Source organism: Balaenoptera physalus (genome assembly GCF_965194825.1).
Source record: "Balaenoptera physalus genome assembly, chromosome: 7".
NCBI classification, from domain to species: Eukaryota; Metazoa; Chordata; class Mammalia; order Artiodactyla; family Balaenopteridae; genus Balaenoptera; species Balaenoptera physalus.
Window position 1 is genome coordinate 115,519,133 of NC_138886.1, and position 18,240 is coordinate 115,537,372.

At 45.3% G+C, this 18,240-nt stretch overlaps 2 protein-coding genes across 3 annotated transcripts in view; both read left to right on the forward strand.

Annotated features, from left to right (window-relative positions):
* Positions 1-90: 90 nt before the first annotated feature.
* On the forward strand, positions 91-18,119 carry LOC309664031 (L-threonine 3-dehydrogenase, mitochondrial). Of its 2 annotated transcripts, XM_082468976.1 has the most exons (10): positions 250-337; positions 1,223-1,298; positions 9,057-9,254; positions 10,840-10,882; positions 11,527-11,597; positions 12,845-12,994; positions 13,090-13,262; positions 14,251-14,341; positions 16,768-17,037; positions 17,607-18,119. In XM_082468976.1, exons 3-10 carry the CDS (start codon positions 9,071-9,073, stop codon positions 17,744-17,746), a joined length of 1,122 nt encoding a protein of 373 aa, XP_082325102.1. In that variant the 5' UTR covers positions 250-337; positions 1,223-1,298; positions 9,057-9,070; the 3' UTR covers positions 17,747-18,119. The 2 variants fall into 2 exon arrangements, with proteins under 2 accessions (XP_082325101.1, XP_082325102.1); XM_082468975.1 differs by lacking the exon at positions 1,223-1,298 and having other exon boundaries at positions 91-337.
* The window catches only part of GATA4 (GATA binding protein 4), a 343,627-nt gene continuing 339,734 nt past the window's right edge, over positions 14,348-18,240 (forward strand). Inside the window, exon 1 of the mRNA XM_082468982.1 lies at positions 14,348-15,484. The gene's annotated coding sequence lies outside the window, so the exon portion shown is untranslated. The remainder of the gene's footprint in view (positions 15,485-18,240) is intronic.

Genomic DNA, 18,240 nt, shown 5'->3' on the forward strand with positions numbered 1-18,240 from the left:
CTCCTTCTCCTTCCGCGAGCTCTCCGGAAGATGGGTCGGGGGCGGAGCCCGCGTGAGGGGCGCGCGCCGCCAGGAACACTACGGAGACCCTAGGGGAGGGTTACCATGGCAACCGGCGCCCTCCCACGTGGTGATCCGACGTCCACGCCAGGGCGGCCCGGACCGAAGAAGGGGATTGGTGCGCCGGGGGGCGGGTTTGCGCGCAGAGAGGATAAAGGCGCCGCGCGCGCCGAGCTCTGGTTGCTGTTCCGCGCTTCCGGACTTCGTGCCACGTGCAGCTGCCTCTCCAGCTCCGGCGCCGCAGCAGCGCAGCATCTCTGGGCGGCTGCGTCGGAAGGTCAGTGCGGAGGCGGCCGGATGCTTCCCCGGCGGCTGACCCCGGGAGCTGAGCCTCTTCAGAACCGAGGCTGACGGTGCAGGTCCCCTTGACCACCCGGTCCCCGCTGGCCCGATCGGTGTGACGCGGCGTGGGGCTGGAGACTCAGCGCTCCCGGGCGCGAGTGGGGGTCCCCAGCAGTCGCAGCGGAGCTGGGAGGCCGGGGGAGGGCCGGGGCACTGCTGGGGTCGCCAGGCGCGGCTCCCGGCCCTTCGTACTTTTCGGAAGGGCACACCCTGCCAGGGAATAGGGGCGGGAGCGGCTGTTCTCATAAAACCGGTTTATCCAGCCATGCTGGGCGGCGGAGGCCGGAGACCCGCGTTCGGCCCAAGTCCCCGCGTCTTCTTGGGTTCCCTCTTCCGGGCCGGCGCGCGTAGGAGGGAGTATGGGGGCGCCCGCTCCGCGAAGCCAGATCTCCCTCTAAAGCCCTCTGTAGCTCACGCTGAGAGCTCCGGGATTTTTTCCCCCGACCCTTTCTGGCTTTCGGATCAACCCCACATTAAGTCTAGACTTTACCAGCTGGTTGATGGAGTCTTTACACTGACTGAGCAGTTTGCTAAGTGCTTTTCTAAATTGCTTTTATTAAATCCTCCCAGCAGTCTAACGTGGTGGTCCGATCATTTTCCCCTTTCTAAGGATGGGGAAACTTGAGGTTTGGCAAGGTAGTGTGCGCAGGCTCGCACGGCGAGGGAGGGCCGTGCCTGGCCTTGAACGCCCTCGGCTCGTGGGTGCGCTCCTCCTGGGGAGCGGCGAGGAGGAGGAGCCGAGCTGCAGGGGAGGAGGGGCGGCGGGGAAGGTGCCCCCTGCGCCACCACGAGGATGTTTCCTCTTTGTCCTCTCTCTTAGGTACCTGATGTTATCTCTTCTCTTGAGGGAGAAGAGTGGGGGTGATGGAAGGAGGGTTTGAGACTCAACGGACTTGGTTTGCAACCCCCCTCCTTTTGGTAATTAGTATCTGCCTGACCTTGGGCGGGTTAAAATTCATTCAGCAAAATGGAGAAAAGATTCCAGCTTCAGAGTTACTCTGAGGCTTAAGTAAGAGTTCAGGAAAGCAGGTGCTTCGTCAGCGCTCAGTAGTTGAGGTGCCTGATTTTTCCTTGGGTCATTACTATGAAGAGGACACGTTTGCTTTTATGATTTAATGAACTGGAGGATGTAAAGCGGAGACTGCCTTGCAAATGTGTCTTACAAGTGTTATTAGCCCCCGGGGCCAGGAAGTTGTCAACTGGGCAGTGGCTGACCTTTGGTGAAAGCAGTTCCACTGGGTGCAGAGCAAGAGGCCCCACTTGGAGGGGCAGAGAACTCTCTGGAGATCCTTGAGATGGGAAGGAAAGGTAAAGCCTGGAGGAGAATAATAGGTTTCAGCAGGTCTATAAGCAGAGGGAAAAGAACCATTTAGGGGGTTCGGTGAGACAAGGGCTGGGGAGTTTGGATGGGACGGGGGTTTGGTGGGTCTCTGGGGTGGCGCTGGTCTCCACTGGGCGAATTTTCTAGCTCCTCAGTAGTATATGTATGCACTGACCATTTCTTGGGGCTGGATTTTTTTAAAAATTTAAGTTGTGGCTTCAATTACATAACATAAAATTTACCATGTTAACCATTTTTAAGAGTACAGTTCAGTACTGTCAGGTATATTCACAGTGGATCTCTAGAATTTTTTTATCCTGCAAAACTGAAGCTATGCCTGTTAATTAAATACTCGTATCCCCTCTCCCTTTAACTTGGGGTTACCAAGTTACCCCTTGGTAACTACCTTTCTACTTCCTGTTTCTATGATTTTTTGATTACTTTAGATAACTGGTATAACTCATATGAATGGAATCATACTGTATTTGGCCTTTTTTTAAATATAAATTATTTATTTATTATTTATTTTTGGATGCACTGGGTCTTTGTTGCTGCGTGCGGCTTTCGGTAAGCGGGGGCTACTCTTCGTTGCGGTGCGCGGGCTTCTCACTGCGGTGGCTTCTCTTGCTGCAGAGCACGGGCTCTAGGTGCGCGGGCTTCAGTAGTTGTGGCTCGCGGGCTCTAGAGCGCAGGCTCAGTAGTTGTGGCGCACTGGCTTAGTTGCTCCGCGGCATGTGGGATCTTCCCGGACCAGGGGTCGAACCCGCGTCCCCCGCACTGGCAGGTGGATTCTTCATCACGGTGCCACCAGGGAAGCCCGCATTTGGCCTTTTGTGACCAGTTCATTTCACTCAGCATAATGTCCTCCAGGTTCATCCATGTTGTTGCATGTGACGGGTTCCCCTATTTCAAGTCTGAATAATATTCCAGTGTATGTATATACCACATTTTCTTTATCCATTCATCTGTTGGAGGCTGGATGCTTTTAGCTTCATGCTTAATGTGCTGGAGACATTACTTAATACATCTTTATTTACTGTCTCCGTGGCTAAGGATGATTAGAGCTAGACATTCGGGGAAAACACAGGACAGCAAGAATATTAAGGGAAATTGATGGTGCATTCTCAGGGAAAAGGCCTATTTCGTTGGTTTTCAATATTTCAAATTGGAGTTTCTTTTAATATTTCTGAAATAGAATTATCTGCCTTCAGAGCAATCACAATTGAATTAAGGTTTTTTTTCCCTCAAGAAACAGAAGTAATGTTTTCTGACAACAGGCGACATTCTGTTTATTGTGGTGTAGACAAACCCCTGATATTTCTTGGTTTCTTCTTCCTGCCTACCTGTTTGCCATGGTGTTTGAGTTCTGACATGCATCAGGCACTGCTAGAAACTGCTTAGTGGGACTCACAGCTCCTTGGGAAAGGCAGCCATACTGGCTCCTGGCATCTAAAGCCAACATGTCCAAAAACAAGCTCGTTTGTCTTCTTACCTGACCTGCTCCTCCAGAAAGCCCATGCTTGCAGCAGCACAGCTTGGAAGCCTGTGTTATTCTCCTCCATTCCTTCACAAGTTGCCCCACATCCGAGCAATCAAGGCCAGCTGGGCTCTGAGTCTGTATCTCTATCACCCCGCTGTCTTCCTGATGCCACTGCTTTCTTAGAGTTCTGTTGTGGTCAGTGCAGAAAGGGTAAATGCCGAGAGATGGGAAGAGTCATGTAAGAGAGGCTTGGGCTGGGGAGACGCTCCATTATTTAAGGAGGAATGTCTGTTGGCCTGTTTCTTTTTCATCCCTTGGAGTTAAAGTAAGCAAGGTGCTTAGGGGAGAAGGTCTATGGACTCTCATCTGATCTTCAGTCATCTTTGACGGTTCCCCTGTATAAGTTTAATAACTAGCTTGGCAAAGCAAGTTTTACTTTAGAACGGCTGTTCTCAAGTGTGATCTGGGGAGCCCTGGGGTTCCCTGAGACCTCTGTAGGGTCCATGCGGTCAAGGCTATTTTTTAAAAAATACTAAGAGACTGTCTGCCTTTTTCATTCTTCCTCTCTCAGGTGTATGGTGGAGTTTTCTAGAGGCCAAATGGCTTGTGATGAGCTTTTCCTCTGATGGCTAATGAGATGTGTGCTTGTGTACTCTCGTGTTTCTAGAATCTTCTAAGGATAGTAGGCTTAGAATATAAGTATGTGCATTTTCAGAGATGAACTCTGTTTGTTCTTAGTACTTATTTGCATTCTTACTAGCTACCTACAGTTATATCTGCTATCATCTCTGGGGCCTGTTTTCTTTTAATAAGTCATAACTTTGAAATCCCTAAATTGAGTCTTGTGGGTATATGGAAAAAGAACAAAAAGTTTATACTCTTGATTTTAAAACTTTTCTAAAATTTTAAATGGTATAAAAATTCTTTTGAACTTAATATTTTATTCTAACATAAAAGGATATTAATTTATATATTTTTTATATTTAGGATAGATCAATGGTTTAAAAGGGGGGATATTAGAGGACTTGATTTTTTTCAACTCAAAGCTGTACCCTATGTATAAATGCTGAAGAAAAAATGAAACGACGACATAACAGAGTTCTCTGACTCATGGAAAGAGGAATTTACTCCAAATAAATGTGCAGAACTAAATAATACATGAAAATATGAAGGCTTTCGTCAAGTTTTACAGAGGTCAGAAATTTACCTTATGTGTCTGATGCCACAGAACTTTTTGAATAGTATTTTGGTCGCAATAGCATTATTCTTAGACCAACCATTCATTATCTAAAGAAAAACAAAACGAATGAATTAAATGTAGGTATGATGAGCTCTTTAAAAGCCAAAAATTATTTGTTACAGCTTTCCAAACTAGAAAAGAAAAAGCTAATAAGATAGGTTATCAAATTGCAGTGGCTGGAGAAACACACAATAAAGCCTTGTTTGGATGAAAAAGCATTGAAAGAAATAATAGCACTGCCACTTTCTAATAATACAGTAACTTGTCAAATTAAAGATTTAGCTGCAAACATGAAGACTAGTTTGGTATCTTGACAGAGAAGTGTATTTTTACCTTAGAAATAGAAGAATTTGTAGTCTTGGCTGGACTTGCCTTTTTGTTTGTATTTATCTGGTATCAGTGCCAAACCAATTATCAAAGAATATCTTTTTGGTGAACGTTTGACAGCAAACAAAAATAGTGCCAAAGTATTCAGCGTGGAATAACTTTTTTGAATTTCATGGTTTATTCTGGAACAACTGTGTTGAATTTGCACTGACGGTGCACAAGTCACACCTGCTAAAAGTACTGGTGCCTTTGCAGGAATCAAGGCAGTGGCACCACGTGGTACTAGAAGTCATGGTATTCTTCACTGCCATGTGCTTTCAGTGAAAAGTAAAATAAAAAATGGAAAGCTTTACGTAAGAATGCCCTTTATGAAGCAGTAAAAATGACTGATTTTATTAAATCTTGACCCTAGAGACATCTTTTTAACGTGTCATGTGGTAAGTGGATGTACTTGTTCCATATTGAAATATGATGGTTGTCTTGAGATAAAGCATTTTGTGTGATTGAATTGTGAGCTGAACTGGTCCCTGTTTTTCATAGAGAACCATTTTTGCTTGAAAGAATGACTGACAAACGATGGTTATTCATACCTGGATAATCGGCATACATTTTCTAAAAAAATGAACCAAACGAGCCTGCCAAGGTATTTGTTGCAAGTTAAGTTGTATCCACTACCGTGAATTTGACAGCTTCCCAATACTTAGGCATTTTCTGATGAGATCAGTGATATCAACCAGTATGACTTTTGGGTATTGTACAGTGAAGTGTGTTAACAGTTGGAAGCTCTGCATAACTCACTGAACCAATATTTTCCAAAAAACAATGTATGAAATTACAAAACCATGCAGGAGTAAAAGATGTGTTCAAGGGACTTCCCTGGCGGACCAGTGGTTACGACTTTGCCTTCCAGTGCAGGGGTTGCAGGTTCAATCCCTGGTCCGGGAGCTAAGATTCCTGCATGCCTTGCAGCCAAAAAACCAAAACATAAAACAGAAGCAATATTGTAACAAATTCAATAAAGACTTTAAAAATGGTCCACATCAAAAAAATCTTAAAAAAAAAAAATGTGTTCAAAGCATTAGATATACCAGTGGGTTTTAATGTAGCAGGTACAAAAGTTCACTGATAATGGCTTCAAATTCTACATTGCAACTAACCTTGAAGAAACTACCATGTGTTGAGTTTTGGATATCCAAGGTGAGTATCCAGAATTATCTGAAAAGGCTTTTAAAATACAGCTTCCTTTCCCCACTGCTTTGCTTTGAGTCTGGGTTTTCTTCATTTACTTCCATCAAAGCAGCAGACAGATTGAGTTAGAAGCAGATGTGAGAATCCAGCTGTTTTCTATGAAGGAACACATCAAAGAGACAAGTAAATGTAAAACAGTGCCACTCAGTAAATTTTTCGTTTTGGAAAATACAGTTATTTTCATAAAATATGTTTATTTTAACACGTTTATTGGTGAACGTGAACTCATTCATAGGTTAAATGTTTCTCAGTTTTGCTCTCTACTACAGCAAACAGTGTTAGATAGACCCCACTTAAACAAAAGCTCTCTGTAGTCCCCAATTTTTAAGAGTGTAAAAGAGTCCAGAGACCAGAAAATTTGAGAGCTGCTGCCTTAAAAGTATTAAATTGAGTTTGGCAGTGGCAAGATAATAATCTTGACTTGAGAAAGCTACATGCGGTAGATGGTTGGAGGGTTTTTTGGTTTCGTTTTTAATGTACATGCGTTGTTAATCAAAGCAATCCCATTATAGGGACAGTAGAGCCGCTCGACGGTTAAGAACTGGATTCCCTGAGAGGGATGGTGCTTGCCATGGTGAAATGCCATAATTCAGAAAGGCACTCACAGGCCTCTGTCGTGAGCATAAGGTGTTAGCTCGTAATAGTTGTGGCATAAGAACCAACTCAAGCATGAATTCCACATTGTTAAACTAAAATACTTTATATTCAATGAAGAATTTGTGCCTCCTTCATGCTTTCCCCTTCTGGGGAAAGAGAAGATGAACTGAGTTGTACGTGTTTCACATCCCTGTTTCACGTCTTCAGGGTTTACCTTTTCCCAGACTCCAGTGTCTTCAACCTTTAAAAGAAAAGAAGAACCCCAAACGTCTTCACCTGTGGCCGTCACTCCTTTGCTTTTGGGAACTGAGAATTGTCTTTGACTTTCAGGTGTTCTGGTAAACCTGGCTGCTTCTTGGCTTCCTTGCCGTCCTCTTGAACTTGCTGAAATCAGTGACGTTAAGAATCAAAGTTCTTACCTGGTCTCGGGTGTCAGCAGTGGCTGCAAAGATGGTTTGAAGGGATGATGGAAGAAAAGCTTGGGTCTCTCCTATAGTGACCTCCCTTCCAATCCTGAGATGCGCCATCAGAAGGCTGTCTTCTGCCTGTTTGGGAAACTTAGCTGGGATGCAGGGCCTCAGGACCTTGGCGGGGCTGCGTCTCAGGCTGGGGACCTGATGGGCCAAGCCCCTGACCCGACAGAAGCCATCGGGGCTCTGCCCGCCTTATTTTGGTGTCCTAAAGAACAAGACCTCTGTGGCTCACAAAAGGGTGTTCAAGCATAGGGTTTCAGCAGATTGTATTGCCCTTTTGTTTTCTATAATCTGGATTTTAGGGATTGCAGGAAAGCTTCTGATACCTCTGGCGGTTTTAACTTAGAATTACTGTTACCTACTTAAGGCAGTGTGTTGAGTGTGATGCCAGGCTAAGTTCAGATCCTAAATGGGAAATGTCTCCAAGTGTGGTTTACTTTTTCTTGTTTTACGATGCAAAATATAAGATGGTTGAGATCTGGCCACTTCTTTGTGAGGGGGTTGGGCACTGGGGTCGCTCTGAAGGCTCATCAGCCAGGGCTGTTGCAAATCTGACAGCTGCCGGATGTGGAGGCCACGGGACGGTGTGCAGAGTGCAAAGCCCTGACCTTTGGGGGCAGGAAGGTCGCTGTTAGAACTGAGCAGCTCTGATCTGCTCTTGTGACATGCTTGTCTGGGTAAAGCTGACGAGGAAGGGGAGCTGGACTGCAATAAAATATACATGATCTGGGCACAGAGGAGAAAATGGCTTTTCTAAATGATCCTTTCTAAAGAGTTGGCAGTGAAACAGAAATTAGTCACAGCTTAACTCAGTATTGCCGGGGGCCTTTTTACCTTAACTATCTGCTTTTCTAGTCTGGTTCATCCTAAAGATAACATCTGAGTTAGCACGAGAGTCACAGGGCTCTATGTTATTTAATCAGGGACCTGTTCGCACCTCGATGGTACGTGCACAGATGATTACAGTGGTGAAGATCTGAGGCCTTTGCCGGGATCCATGATGTTCCTGGCGTGGACGGCTCTGTGCGCGGTAACCTCCGCGGTGACTTTAGATCCCAGTTGATGTCAGCGCTGTGCGGCTCCAGTTCTAAATCGCAGCCAGTCTTTGTTTGCCTGCACTTTGCACCAGTGACGTTTATCCCCTTTTCACAGGGCTGGGCTCACGGCCGGCTCTTGACTGGCTCCCTGTCTGCGCAATCAGCAGTCTCTTTAGTTCGATTCATGAATCCAGAACATGGCTTTGCTCGTGAGCTGGCGATCTTAGTGTTAGTTGTGGTTAAAGGGTTTGTGTTTTGAGGGGTCGGGAGGGTAAGCAGTTACATACTGAACTCTGCTTCTTTCGTTTGTTTTTTTAAATCTTATTGACATATAGTTGATTTACAGTGTTGTGTTAATTTCTGCTCTACAGCAAAGTGACTCAGTTATACAGATATATATATTCTTTTTCATATTCTTTTCCATTGTGATTTGTCACAGGATATTGAATATAGTTCCCCGTGCTCTACAGTAGGACCTTGTTGTTTATCCATCCTATGTATAATAGTTTGCCTCTGCTAATCCCAAACTCCCAATCCTTCCCTCCCCTACCCCCCACCCCCCTTGGCAACTGTTGATACAAGTCTGTTCTCTATACCTGTGAGTCTATTTTGTTTCATAGATATGTTGATTAGTATCGTATTTTAGATTCCACATATAAATGATATGTGGTATTTGTCTTTGTCTAGCTTACTTCGCTTAGTATGATAACCTCTAGGTCCATCCATGTTGCTGCAAATGGCATTATTCATTCTTTTTGAGGGTTGAGTAATATTCCGGGGTGTGTGTGTGTGTACACACACCGCATCGTCTTTATCCATATTCATCTGTTGCTGGACTCTTAGGTTCCATGTCTTGGCTAGTATAAATACTGCTGCAGTGAACATTGGGGTGCATGTATCTTTTCTCAGCTCTGCTCCTTTTGTGTTACAGTGTCTGCAGAGATCATGCCGGTCGTTTGGATGCTGCGGCGGGTTGCCAGCCGGATGCTGCAGAGACCGGCCTGTGGCTGCCAGGCTCCTGTCCTGCCCAGCCGGTTTCTGGGCACCTCCCCTCAGCAGATTCCAGCGGATGCCAGCTTCCACTCTACTTCGTTCTCTGAAGCAGACCAACCGCGCGTCTTAATTACAGGTTGGGTTTTTTTTCTTTTTTCCACATTTGTGGCTGTGTTATTTTCTTTGTGTGGCAGTGTATTTGTTTTTGGAATGTCACCAGGTAACATGCCGCCAGGTAACACTTATTAATCAGAAACTCCCTTTTCCACTCCTGGCTCCCTCCGAAATAGCACAAGTCCCCCTGTCCTTATTTTGTCGCTGTTGCCAGGGCTTGGTTTCCCTGCCCAAATCTTTTATTGTCTGAAGGGGGAGGACCTGGGCACCTGAAGAGGACCAAAAAGCGGCTGTGGGACTCAGTTCCCCTTTCCTGCTAGGAATGGCCTGGGAGCCGAGGTGTGTGGATAGAATGTGGCCTCTGGAATCAGGCGCATCTTTCCTTGGCCAAGCTCCTCAGGCCAGGCAGTTCCTGCACATTTGTATGGAAGAGATAGCCAAGGCCTGCCCAGGGCCCGAGGAACTCCTCACCATCACCTCGTGACACTTGCATCTCATCGTCCACAGAATGGCTTGCTGAGCCCTCTCCCCTCGTATCCACCCAGCACCTGGTTCTGTATCTGCTCACTGCAAACTTGGCCGTCTGTCCGCAAGTCCTTCCACCTGACTCAAGCCCACCTCTGATTTGACTGACATGTTTTATTGTCCTCCGTTTGCCAGAGTTTCATCCCTTGGCTTCACGTCCTTATCCTTCTTACATTCCTCAGTGTTTGTGTGTTTCTTTCACTGGCACCTCCTCCTCCTCTCCTGCTGTAAATGGGTTTCAAGTGAGGCCGGTTCCCTCTGCACTTTCCCCCTGACTCTCCCAGCTTCTTGTCTCTGTGTTGTTCGATTCCCTCCTCCCTGCACCAACAAAGCATCTTCCAGGGCCCAGTGTTACTGTCAGTGGGCTGTTTTCAGTCCCATCTTAACACATGTTTACAGGAAATCCCGCTGTCCATATCTTCCTGCCTCTTACTTTCTCCCAAATGGAATTTAGGGTTGTATTCCCCTAAATGTGCTCCCAGACGCCTAGCTCTCCCATTTCCATCAATGGCATCTGTAAGCGTCCAAATTAAGATGCTGTAATACTCATCTTTAATGTTCTTAGCAGCTCGTTGCCCGTCCAGATACCCGCCCCTTTTTTCAGGTGACTTCTTGGTCTGTCCCTTCTTTCTTTCTCCCTTCCTGTTCCTCTCCAGGTCTAATGGAAGGAGGGTGCTTTGGATAATCCCAGCAGAGGTTGATATCAAACTATTATATCTAGCTTTGAGTGTTCTGGTACCCGTAGCAGATAATTTTCACAGCCCATCAAATAACAAAGGCAAAGCTGGTAGTGACTTCCTGACCAGGAGGTGGTCCTGCTCTTCTGTGATTGTTCTCTTACCTGTTCCCTGGCTTCCCCTCAGCCACTCTGTGCTGGAGAGCACTTTTGTCTCTGAAACGGATCTTACCTGTAGCGATCTCTGTCCTAGCTCCGAGAAGGTAATTCAGTTCTATCAGGCCAACCTGGGGCTTTACCTAGTTAGCTAAGAGTGCCAGTAGAGTTTTATTCTATTATTACATACTGGGAATAATTGAATTGGTTAGATTTAGATTAAAGATTCACTTTTTTCTTCTTTATCCAGGGGGTCTTGGCCAGCTTGGAGTGGGGCTTGCTAGCTTTTTGAGGTAAGAGCTCGCAAAGTTTAAATTTAAATTCTGAGTTTTTCGGGGCTTGTCCTTGGCCCCATTTAACCATTGAATCTTTTCTCTCCCTTCTTGCTTCTGACCACTTTAAGATATCATATGTAAATGACCGTTTGGAATGCATTTCCTTGTGCCTCTTCATATCACAGACATTGTTTCAGGTCCGCAACTCAGCATCCCCCAAGCTGGTCCTTCGCCCTCTGCCTTTCCTAGGTTAGGCAAAGTAAGACCTGCCTCCCAGTAAATCACTTGGTTTTCAGATGTTTGGGGGCAGAGGGAAATATTGTATGTGTAGAAACTGAAAAGGAACAGTGTGGGATTTGGAGAGTGGGATAAAAGGATAAGAGGAGAGAAGAACGGGGAGGGAAAGGGAGAAACCTAGGGGCACTGGGAAGAAATTGGTGACAGATACCGAGATAATAATGGGCTGAGGTAGAAGCAGGAGGTGCAGCCCTGAGTGTGGCTGCAACTGCAGGGCTGTGAGTTGAGGACGAAGAGGGAAGAAAGGTGTGGAGGGGAGGGATTTGGAGGCTGACGGGACATGACAGTTCCTGTTGGAAAGACTGTTTTCATAGGACCTGTTATGTCCTCAGTGTACCAACTCGCGTGTTTGATTTTCCCTTTAGGAAACGATTTGGAAAGGACAACGTGATTCTGTCTGACATTCGGAAGCCCCCTGAGCACGTCTTCCTTAGTGGTAAGAGGCCCACAGAGCGGGTAGAGAGGCAGCTCCCAGAATCGGTGTCACCGCTCATAACCAGGCTTGTGAATTAAAGAAGGAGGAGTATTTGAGGCACACTTGTGCCACCTAAAAATGTTTCATGGTTTTGTCCTCATTAGTTCTGTAAAACGCCTACGGTACAGCTACTGCTTGTTCAAGGGATCCAAGGACAGGAGAGTTCTTCAGACCTTGACATGAAGTTGTGGAATAGTATCTTTGGATATTATTTGGAGCAGTATCTGTGGAATAAAACGGATTCCTATCTTTCAGAGTTTTTAGTGAACTTAGCTCAGAGAGAAAGCAAACAAAAATCAAGTTCTGAAATGAGGAAAAGGAACTTTAAATTTTGGAGAAATTAATCCTCATATTTCAACGTGGACTTGTTCTTAAACTACTGTGCACACACACAGACCCCAGACTCCTCTAGTCAGGTTGTCTACACCTCAAAGATGTTTTTATAATTCTCCTAGTCCTTCCTGGTTCTGTGTCAGCCTTTTGCTGTTTACCATGGGGAAGAGCGGTAATTCGCTGAAAGTGGGGGAAATTGGCACAAAATCGGCTCTACCTCTAGCCTAACCAGATGTGGCGAACTCTTAATTTATAGTTCTTTTATACCATGGTGGGTGTTTTGTTTTTGTAAACCCATTTCTCTATTCCTTTAAAATATGCAACTTTTTTTTTTTTTTTTTTGGCTGCACCGCGCGGCACGCGGATCTTCCCCAGCCAGGGATTGAACCCGTGTCCCCTGCACTGGAAGCGCAGAGTCTTAACCACTGGACCGCCAGGGAAGTCCTAAACTGTGCAACTTTTAAGCAGTGTGAAATCTCTGTGTGCTTGTAGGTTTGGCAACTCAAGCCAGTTGCCTGGTCATTACTCCAGTTCTTAATTTTATTCTGTTTTATACTGGCAAGCTACTTAACCTCTCTATGCCTCAGTTTCCTCATCAACAAAATATCCACCTCGAAGGCTGTGAGAGTTTAAATATACAGAAAGCCCTTAGAACAGCACCCGGCAGGTGTATGTCCTGTATAAGCATTAGCTGCTGTTAGCCGTGGGGTGGCTGGGATTCGTTATTCTCCATAAGGAAAATGCTGGGCAGTATCCAAGTTGTTGCTACCAGGTCGGTACCAATGGAATTCAAAGTCAGCGGGGGAGGGGAAAAGATCTGTTGAGCTTTCCAAGCCCGGAACTCTTTTACTTCCTGGTTTCACTGCTCCTTGCAGGCCCGTTTATTTACTCCGACATCCTGGATTACAAGAATCTGCGGGAGATCGTGGTGAACAACCGTGTCACCTGGCTATTTCATTACAGCGCCCTGCTCAGTGCAGTGGGAGAGGCAAACGTGTCCCTGGCCAGAGCTGTGAACATCACTGGTGAGTCTCTGGATCTTGCCCCAGGTGACCCGTCTGCCAGATTTCCCAGTTCTTTGGGAAGAGGTTTCCCAGGTTACGACATCTGCTTGTTTCAGGACTGCACAATGTCCTGGACGTTGCCGAGGAGCACGGTCTGCGATTGTTTGTGCCAAGCACCATCGGGGCATTTGGACCTACTTCTCCGCGGAACCCAACCCCCGACCTCTGTATCCAGAGACCCAGGACTATCTACGGGGTGTCCAAGGTCCACGCGGAGCTCATGGGCGAGGTAAGCATCACTTGGCAAGATGACTCAGTGTTTCCTTTTCTATTTCTGCCTCAGACACCTGCTGGTTCATCCTTGGAGGGGACTCTCTCCCTCCCTTAATCTCTGCCCCCAGAAATGCTCAGGGACTGAGTGTGTTTGCCAAGTGGTCAGTACCGACAGCTCCAGAGGAATCCTCAGTCCTGTGCTAACACAACACTTCGTACACGCCCCTCGAATGGCACCCCGTCTTTCGTTTGCTGCCCGTCTTATTTGTACGGCACTGTTCTTTCAGGTTCCCGATATTGGTAGTTATCAGAGATAATTTTAAAATAACCTCAGACATCTTTTTGGTTTTATGTTTTAATACGCTTTGTCTTTATAACTCTATAGCACATTTTAGCTGGTTTCTGAGCCTTCATCTGATGTATCACGGTCACCATCTTTCCCTGTACTCTTCCCAGCGCTGCACTGCAGGACAGGCTTGTGGAGAGTTGTTCAGGACTAGGAGCAGGGTCTCCCTTCCAAAGAAAGGCTGGAAATCCTTGCTGTCGGCTGATCTGTTATTTACAGTGTTATCTAGTGATGTTATCACCAGAATGACGATTCTTTGAAGATAAAAACTTCAGGGTTATTTGTTAAAGAAAAATGAGTGACTCTTAGCAATTCTAGAGTCTTCATTTCCTTGAGGAGGATTTATTTTTATTTATTTATTTTTTTCACTTAAAAAATATTTATTTGGCTGTGCGGGATCTTCGTTGCAACATGCAGGATCATTTTTTTTTTTTTTTTTAGTTGCAGCATGTGGGATCTAGTTCCCTGACCAGGGATTGAACCTGTGCCCCCTGCATTGGGAGCACAGAGTCTTAGCCACTGGACCACCAGGGAAGTTCTAGGAGGATTTTAATATGACTGTATGGGATGAAGTTTCAGGAAAAGGCTGTTATTTCTTTGCATTGCTCTACCTGATTTAAAAGATTCTTTTTAAAGTTAAGTTTTCTCTTTTTTGTAGTATTATTATTACCGGTATGGGTTAGATTTCCGATGCCTGAGATATCCTGGAATCATTTCTGCTGACTCCCAACCTGGAGGAGGAACGACTGGTAAGTGTTATTTTCGATTTCTTTTTTTTACGTAAGATAAGCTTTCTAATGGCCAGGCGAAGTGGAGATGGAACTGTTGTCTTTTTAGTCATATGCTGACCGGAGTTTTTGCATCCTTTCTGGGAAGTGCATCTGAGAAGCTCATTGAACCCTACTGTCTTAAACTCATGCCGATGCTGTAAGTCCAGTGGGATTGGCCACCCACAGTGCTGGAGTCAAACTGACATTCGAGATTGTTACCCACAATGTAGGAAGACACCAAATGAGAAATCACCTCTTGGGAATTCCCCGGTGGTCCAGTGGTTAGGGCTCTGCGCTTTCACTGCTGTGGGCCTGGCTGGGTTCAATCCCTGGTCGGGGAACTAAGATCCCACAAGCCGCCAGAAAAGAAAAGCCTCTTTCTTTGAATATACCTTTGTTTCTTAATACAGAGAGTTCTATTAAAATGGACTCTGCATGTTTAGAAAGAACATAAGCATCGCTCCTCCTGCTCTTGTTATTGTGCTTTTTACTATTTATCCAAATTGTCTTAGTTTTTATTTCAGAAAAGCTTGCCCCAAAATGAGAGTGGGTTACTGCTCATCTCTAGTGCAGTTGGTTACTTGCCTGTTTAGGAGCCTGTATTATTCATTGGTGAGTGGACCACCAGGCCTGGTTAACTTCATTTTTTTCTTTTTTTTTCCACTGAGGAATAGTTAATTTACAATATTATGTAAGTTTCAGGTGTACAACATAGTGATTCACAGTTTTTAAAGGTTGTATTCCATTTATAGTTATAAAATATTGGCTATATTCCCTTGTCTGTACAATATACCCTGGTAGCTTATTTGGTTTATGCATAGTAGTTTGTACCTCTTAATTCCCTACCCCTATCTTACCCCTCCCCACTTCCCTCTCCCTGCTGGTAACCACTAGTTGTTCTCTATGTCTGGGAGTCTGTTTCTTTTTTGTCATATTCACTAGTTTGTTTATTTTTTAGATCCCATATATAAGTGATATCATATATTTGTTTTTCTCTGACTTATTTCACTAAGCAAAATACCTTCCAACTTCATCCATGTTGTTGCATATGGCAAAATTTCATTCTTTTTTATGAGTGAGTAGTATTCCATTGTGTGTATGTGTGTGTGTGTGTGTGTGTGTGTGTGTGTGTGTGTGTGTACACACACATATATATATATATATATATATATATATGTGCCACATCTTTAGCCATTCATCTGTCGATGGACACTTAGGTTGCTTCCACGTCTTGGCTATTGTAAATGGCGCTGCAAGGGACGTTGGGCTGCGTGTATCTTTTCGAATTGGTGTTTTCGTTTTCTTCGAATATGTACCCAGGTCATATGGTAGTTCTATTTTTAGTTTTTTGAGGACCCTCCCTACTGTTTCCACACTGTCGTTGTTACCAGTTTGGACTTGAGCATGCATTATATTCAGTAACTCCCACATTAGAGATCCCTCCCATATGAGGGCTTCTGAGATACAGTGTAAAAGATACTTGACAAAATCCAAGGGATTTTTTACTGTAGATTTGTAGTATTGTCTGAAGTCCGAGAGGGTTGTGCCTCCAGCTTCGTTCTTTTTCCTCGGGATCGCTTTGGCAATTCTGAGTCTCTTGTGGCTCCATATAACTTTTAGGTTTATTTCTTCTAGTTCTGTGAAAAGTGTCGTGGGTAAATTGATAGGGATCGCATTCAATCTGTAGAGTGCTTTGGGTACTATGTCCGTTTTAACAATACTAATTCTTCCAGTCCAAGAGCATGGGATATCTTCCCATTTCTTTGAATATCTTCAATTAAAATTTGAGGGATTTTAAAAGAGCCTTTGGTTTTGGTTACTTTAAAAAATTTTGCCTTAATGTGGTGCATCTCCAAGTCTGCACTAGGAACCCCTGGGAATCCTTGAGACCCTTTCAGGGGGTCCCGGAGGTCAAAACAATTTTCATATCAGTACTAAGATGTTATTTGCCCTTTTCACTCTCCTTTACAAGTACACCGTGGAGTTTTCCAGAGGCTACATGATGTGTGTAGCACAGTGGACCGAACACAGAAGCAGAGATTCCCGCCGTCGCCCATTAAGACAGTAGAGAGGTTTTCAGGATGTAAAACACGCTGTTCTTCTCACTAAATTTTCTCTTGTTTAGAAAACATGTTCTTTTTCACATAAAATATTATACATGTGAATGTGTGGGTTTATTATTGTCATTTTAAAATGCAGAAATATTTTTTTTAATTCTCAGTTGATTTCTGATATAGTAGATGTTGCTACAGCTCACCTTAATAAAACCTCTTTGGGGATCCTCAGTGATTTTTAAGTGCATAAAGAGGTCCTGAGACTAAGACATGTGAGAACCACTGCCTTAATGCAGGAGGCTCACTCACCATTCTGTTACGAGAAGACCCACAGGCCAGATTCTCTTTCAGACTACGCGGTCCAGATTTTCCATGACGCCGTCAAGCATGGCAGATTTGAGTGCAACCTGAAACCCAGCACGAGGCTCCCGATGATGTACATCGATGACTGCCTCCGGGCCACCCTGGAGGTCATGGAGGCCCCGGCAGAGTCCCTCTCCATGAGGACTTACAATGTCAATGCCATGAGCTTCACCCCCGCGGAGCTGGCCCAGGAGGTTCTCAAGCACGTTCCAGAATTCCAGATCACCTACAACGTGGATCCTGTCCGACAGGCCATAGGTTGGTACACCATTGCAGAGCCCCTCAAAGCCAAAATTAAGCTTCAGTCCGCCCCACGAGTCCTTGAGAACGTAAACGGTGGAGGATAAGGAGAGCTCAGCACCTTCCCAAGGGGCCCGACACCTTCTGGAGAAGGAGCTGCTGTCGCACCAGAGCCGGCAGATGCTGCGGTTTTGGGAAATGATGCCTAAAGTGGGTAGACGGGAACCATCCAAATAAACAGCTTGTCGGCACTTCACCATTTGCCAGTTTAAACGTGAAACAAGCAGGTGTAGTATGAGAGCAGCCCTGGGCTCTCAAGGGCTGTGACTGTGCCCCTGTGTGAGTGCCATCTGAGCATGCAGTCCCACCTTACAAGTCTGCACGAGACTTTCCTCCGAGGTGACAGACTTCTAATCTAAGAAGGTGACTGTGTGTGTGCCCGTAATAGCTGCTCTGCTCTGCTCAGGGGGGGATTTCAAATAGGACGTTTCTTTCGTGGATGGTAATCCTTTGTTTAAAATGTTCTAGACCTTTTTGCAAATCTAGAGCCTGAATAACTTAAGCTCCTCTTCCATATCTTGTCCTAGCCGATAGTTGGCCAATGAACTTTGATGATAGCAACGCCCGCAAGGACTGGGGGTGGAAGCACGATTTTGACCTCCCGGAGCTGGTGACGACGATGTTGAACTTCCACGGTTCCGAGAGCAGAGTTGCCCAGGCTAACTGAAGGGGCTGGAGGAAGCGCTCGTGAGTCCTGGGCTGCTGTCCAGGGCAAGTCAGAACAACCCCGAGGTTCCGGACCCTGAGGAATCTAGATGATGTGGGGTTGAAGGACTAACTGGACTGAGTTTTCGCAGCTCATATGGAACTGCCAGATGGAGAATTGACTTGGCTTTAGCATTTTCCCAGTGCTGTAGGTTTGGTGGCAGGACCTCTGGAGCTTTTGCTGTCTGCCTAAACTTGTCCAAACACACAAATCACAGAATGAAGACTTAAGTCATGATAGTTTTCCATTTCCTTAGTTAAGATGAAGCAACCATTTCCGAGAAGGTAGAAGTATGTGATGTTTGTACTAAATTAAACTTAAATATTGCTCCTAAGACTCCATTATTCTCTTGACTAAGACTGAAGATTACATTACTATCAAAGATAATCTCCCAATTTAAAAGAATTCTTTACTATCCCATCAGAACATAAAAAATGCCTGATGTATTAATCCCA

Coding starts and splice junctions, on each gene's coding strand:
- LOC309664031 (XM_082468975.1), top strand. CDS start 106: ATGGCAACCGGCGCCCTCCCACGTGGTGATCCGACGTCCACGCCAGGG. Junction 11,598..12,844: donor TGAGCACGTCTTCCTTAGTG/GTAAGAGGCCCA, acceptor TGCTCCTTGCAG/GCCCGTTTATTTACTCCGAC. Junction 12,995..13,089: donor CAGAGCTGTGAACATCACTG/GTGAGTCTCTGG, acceptor TGCTTGTTTCAG/GACTGCACAATGTCCTGGAC.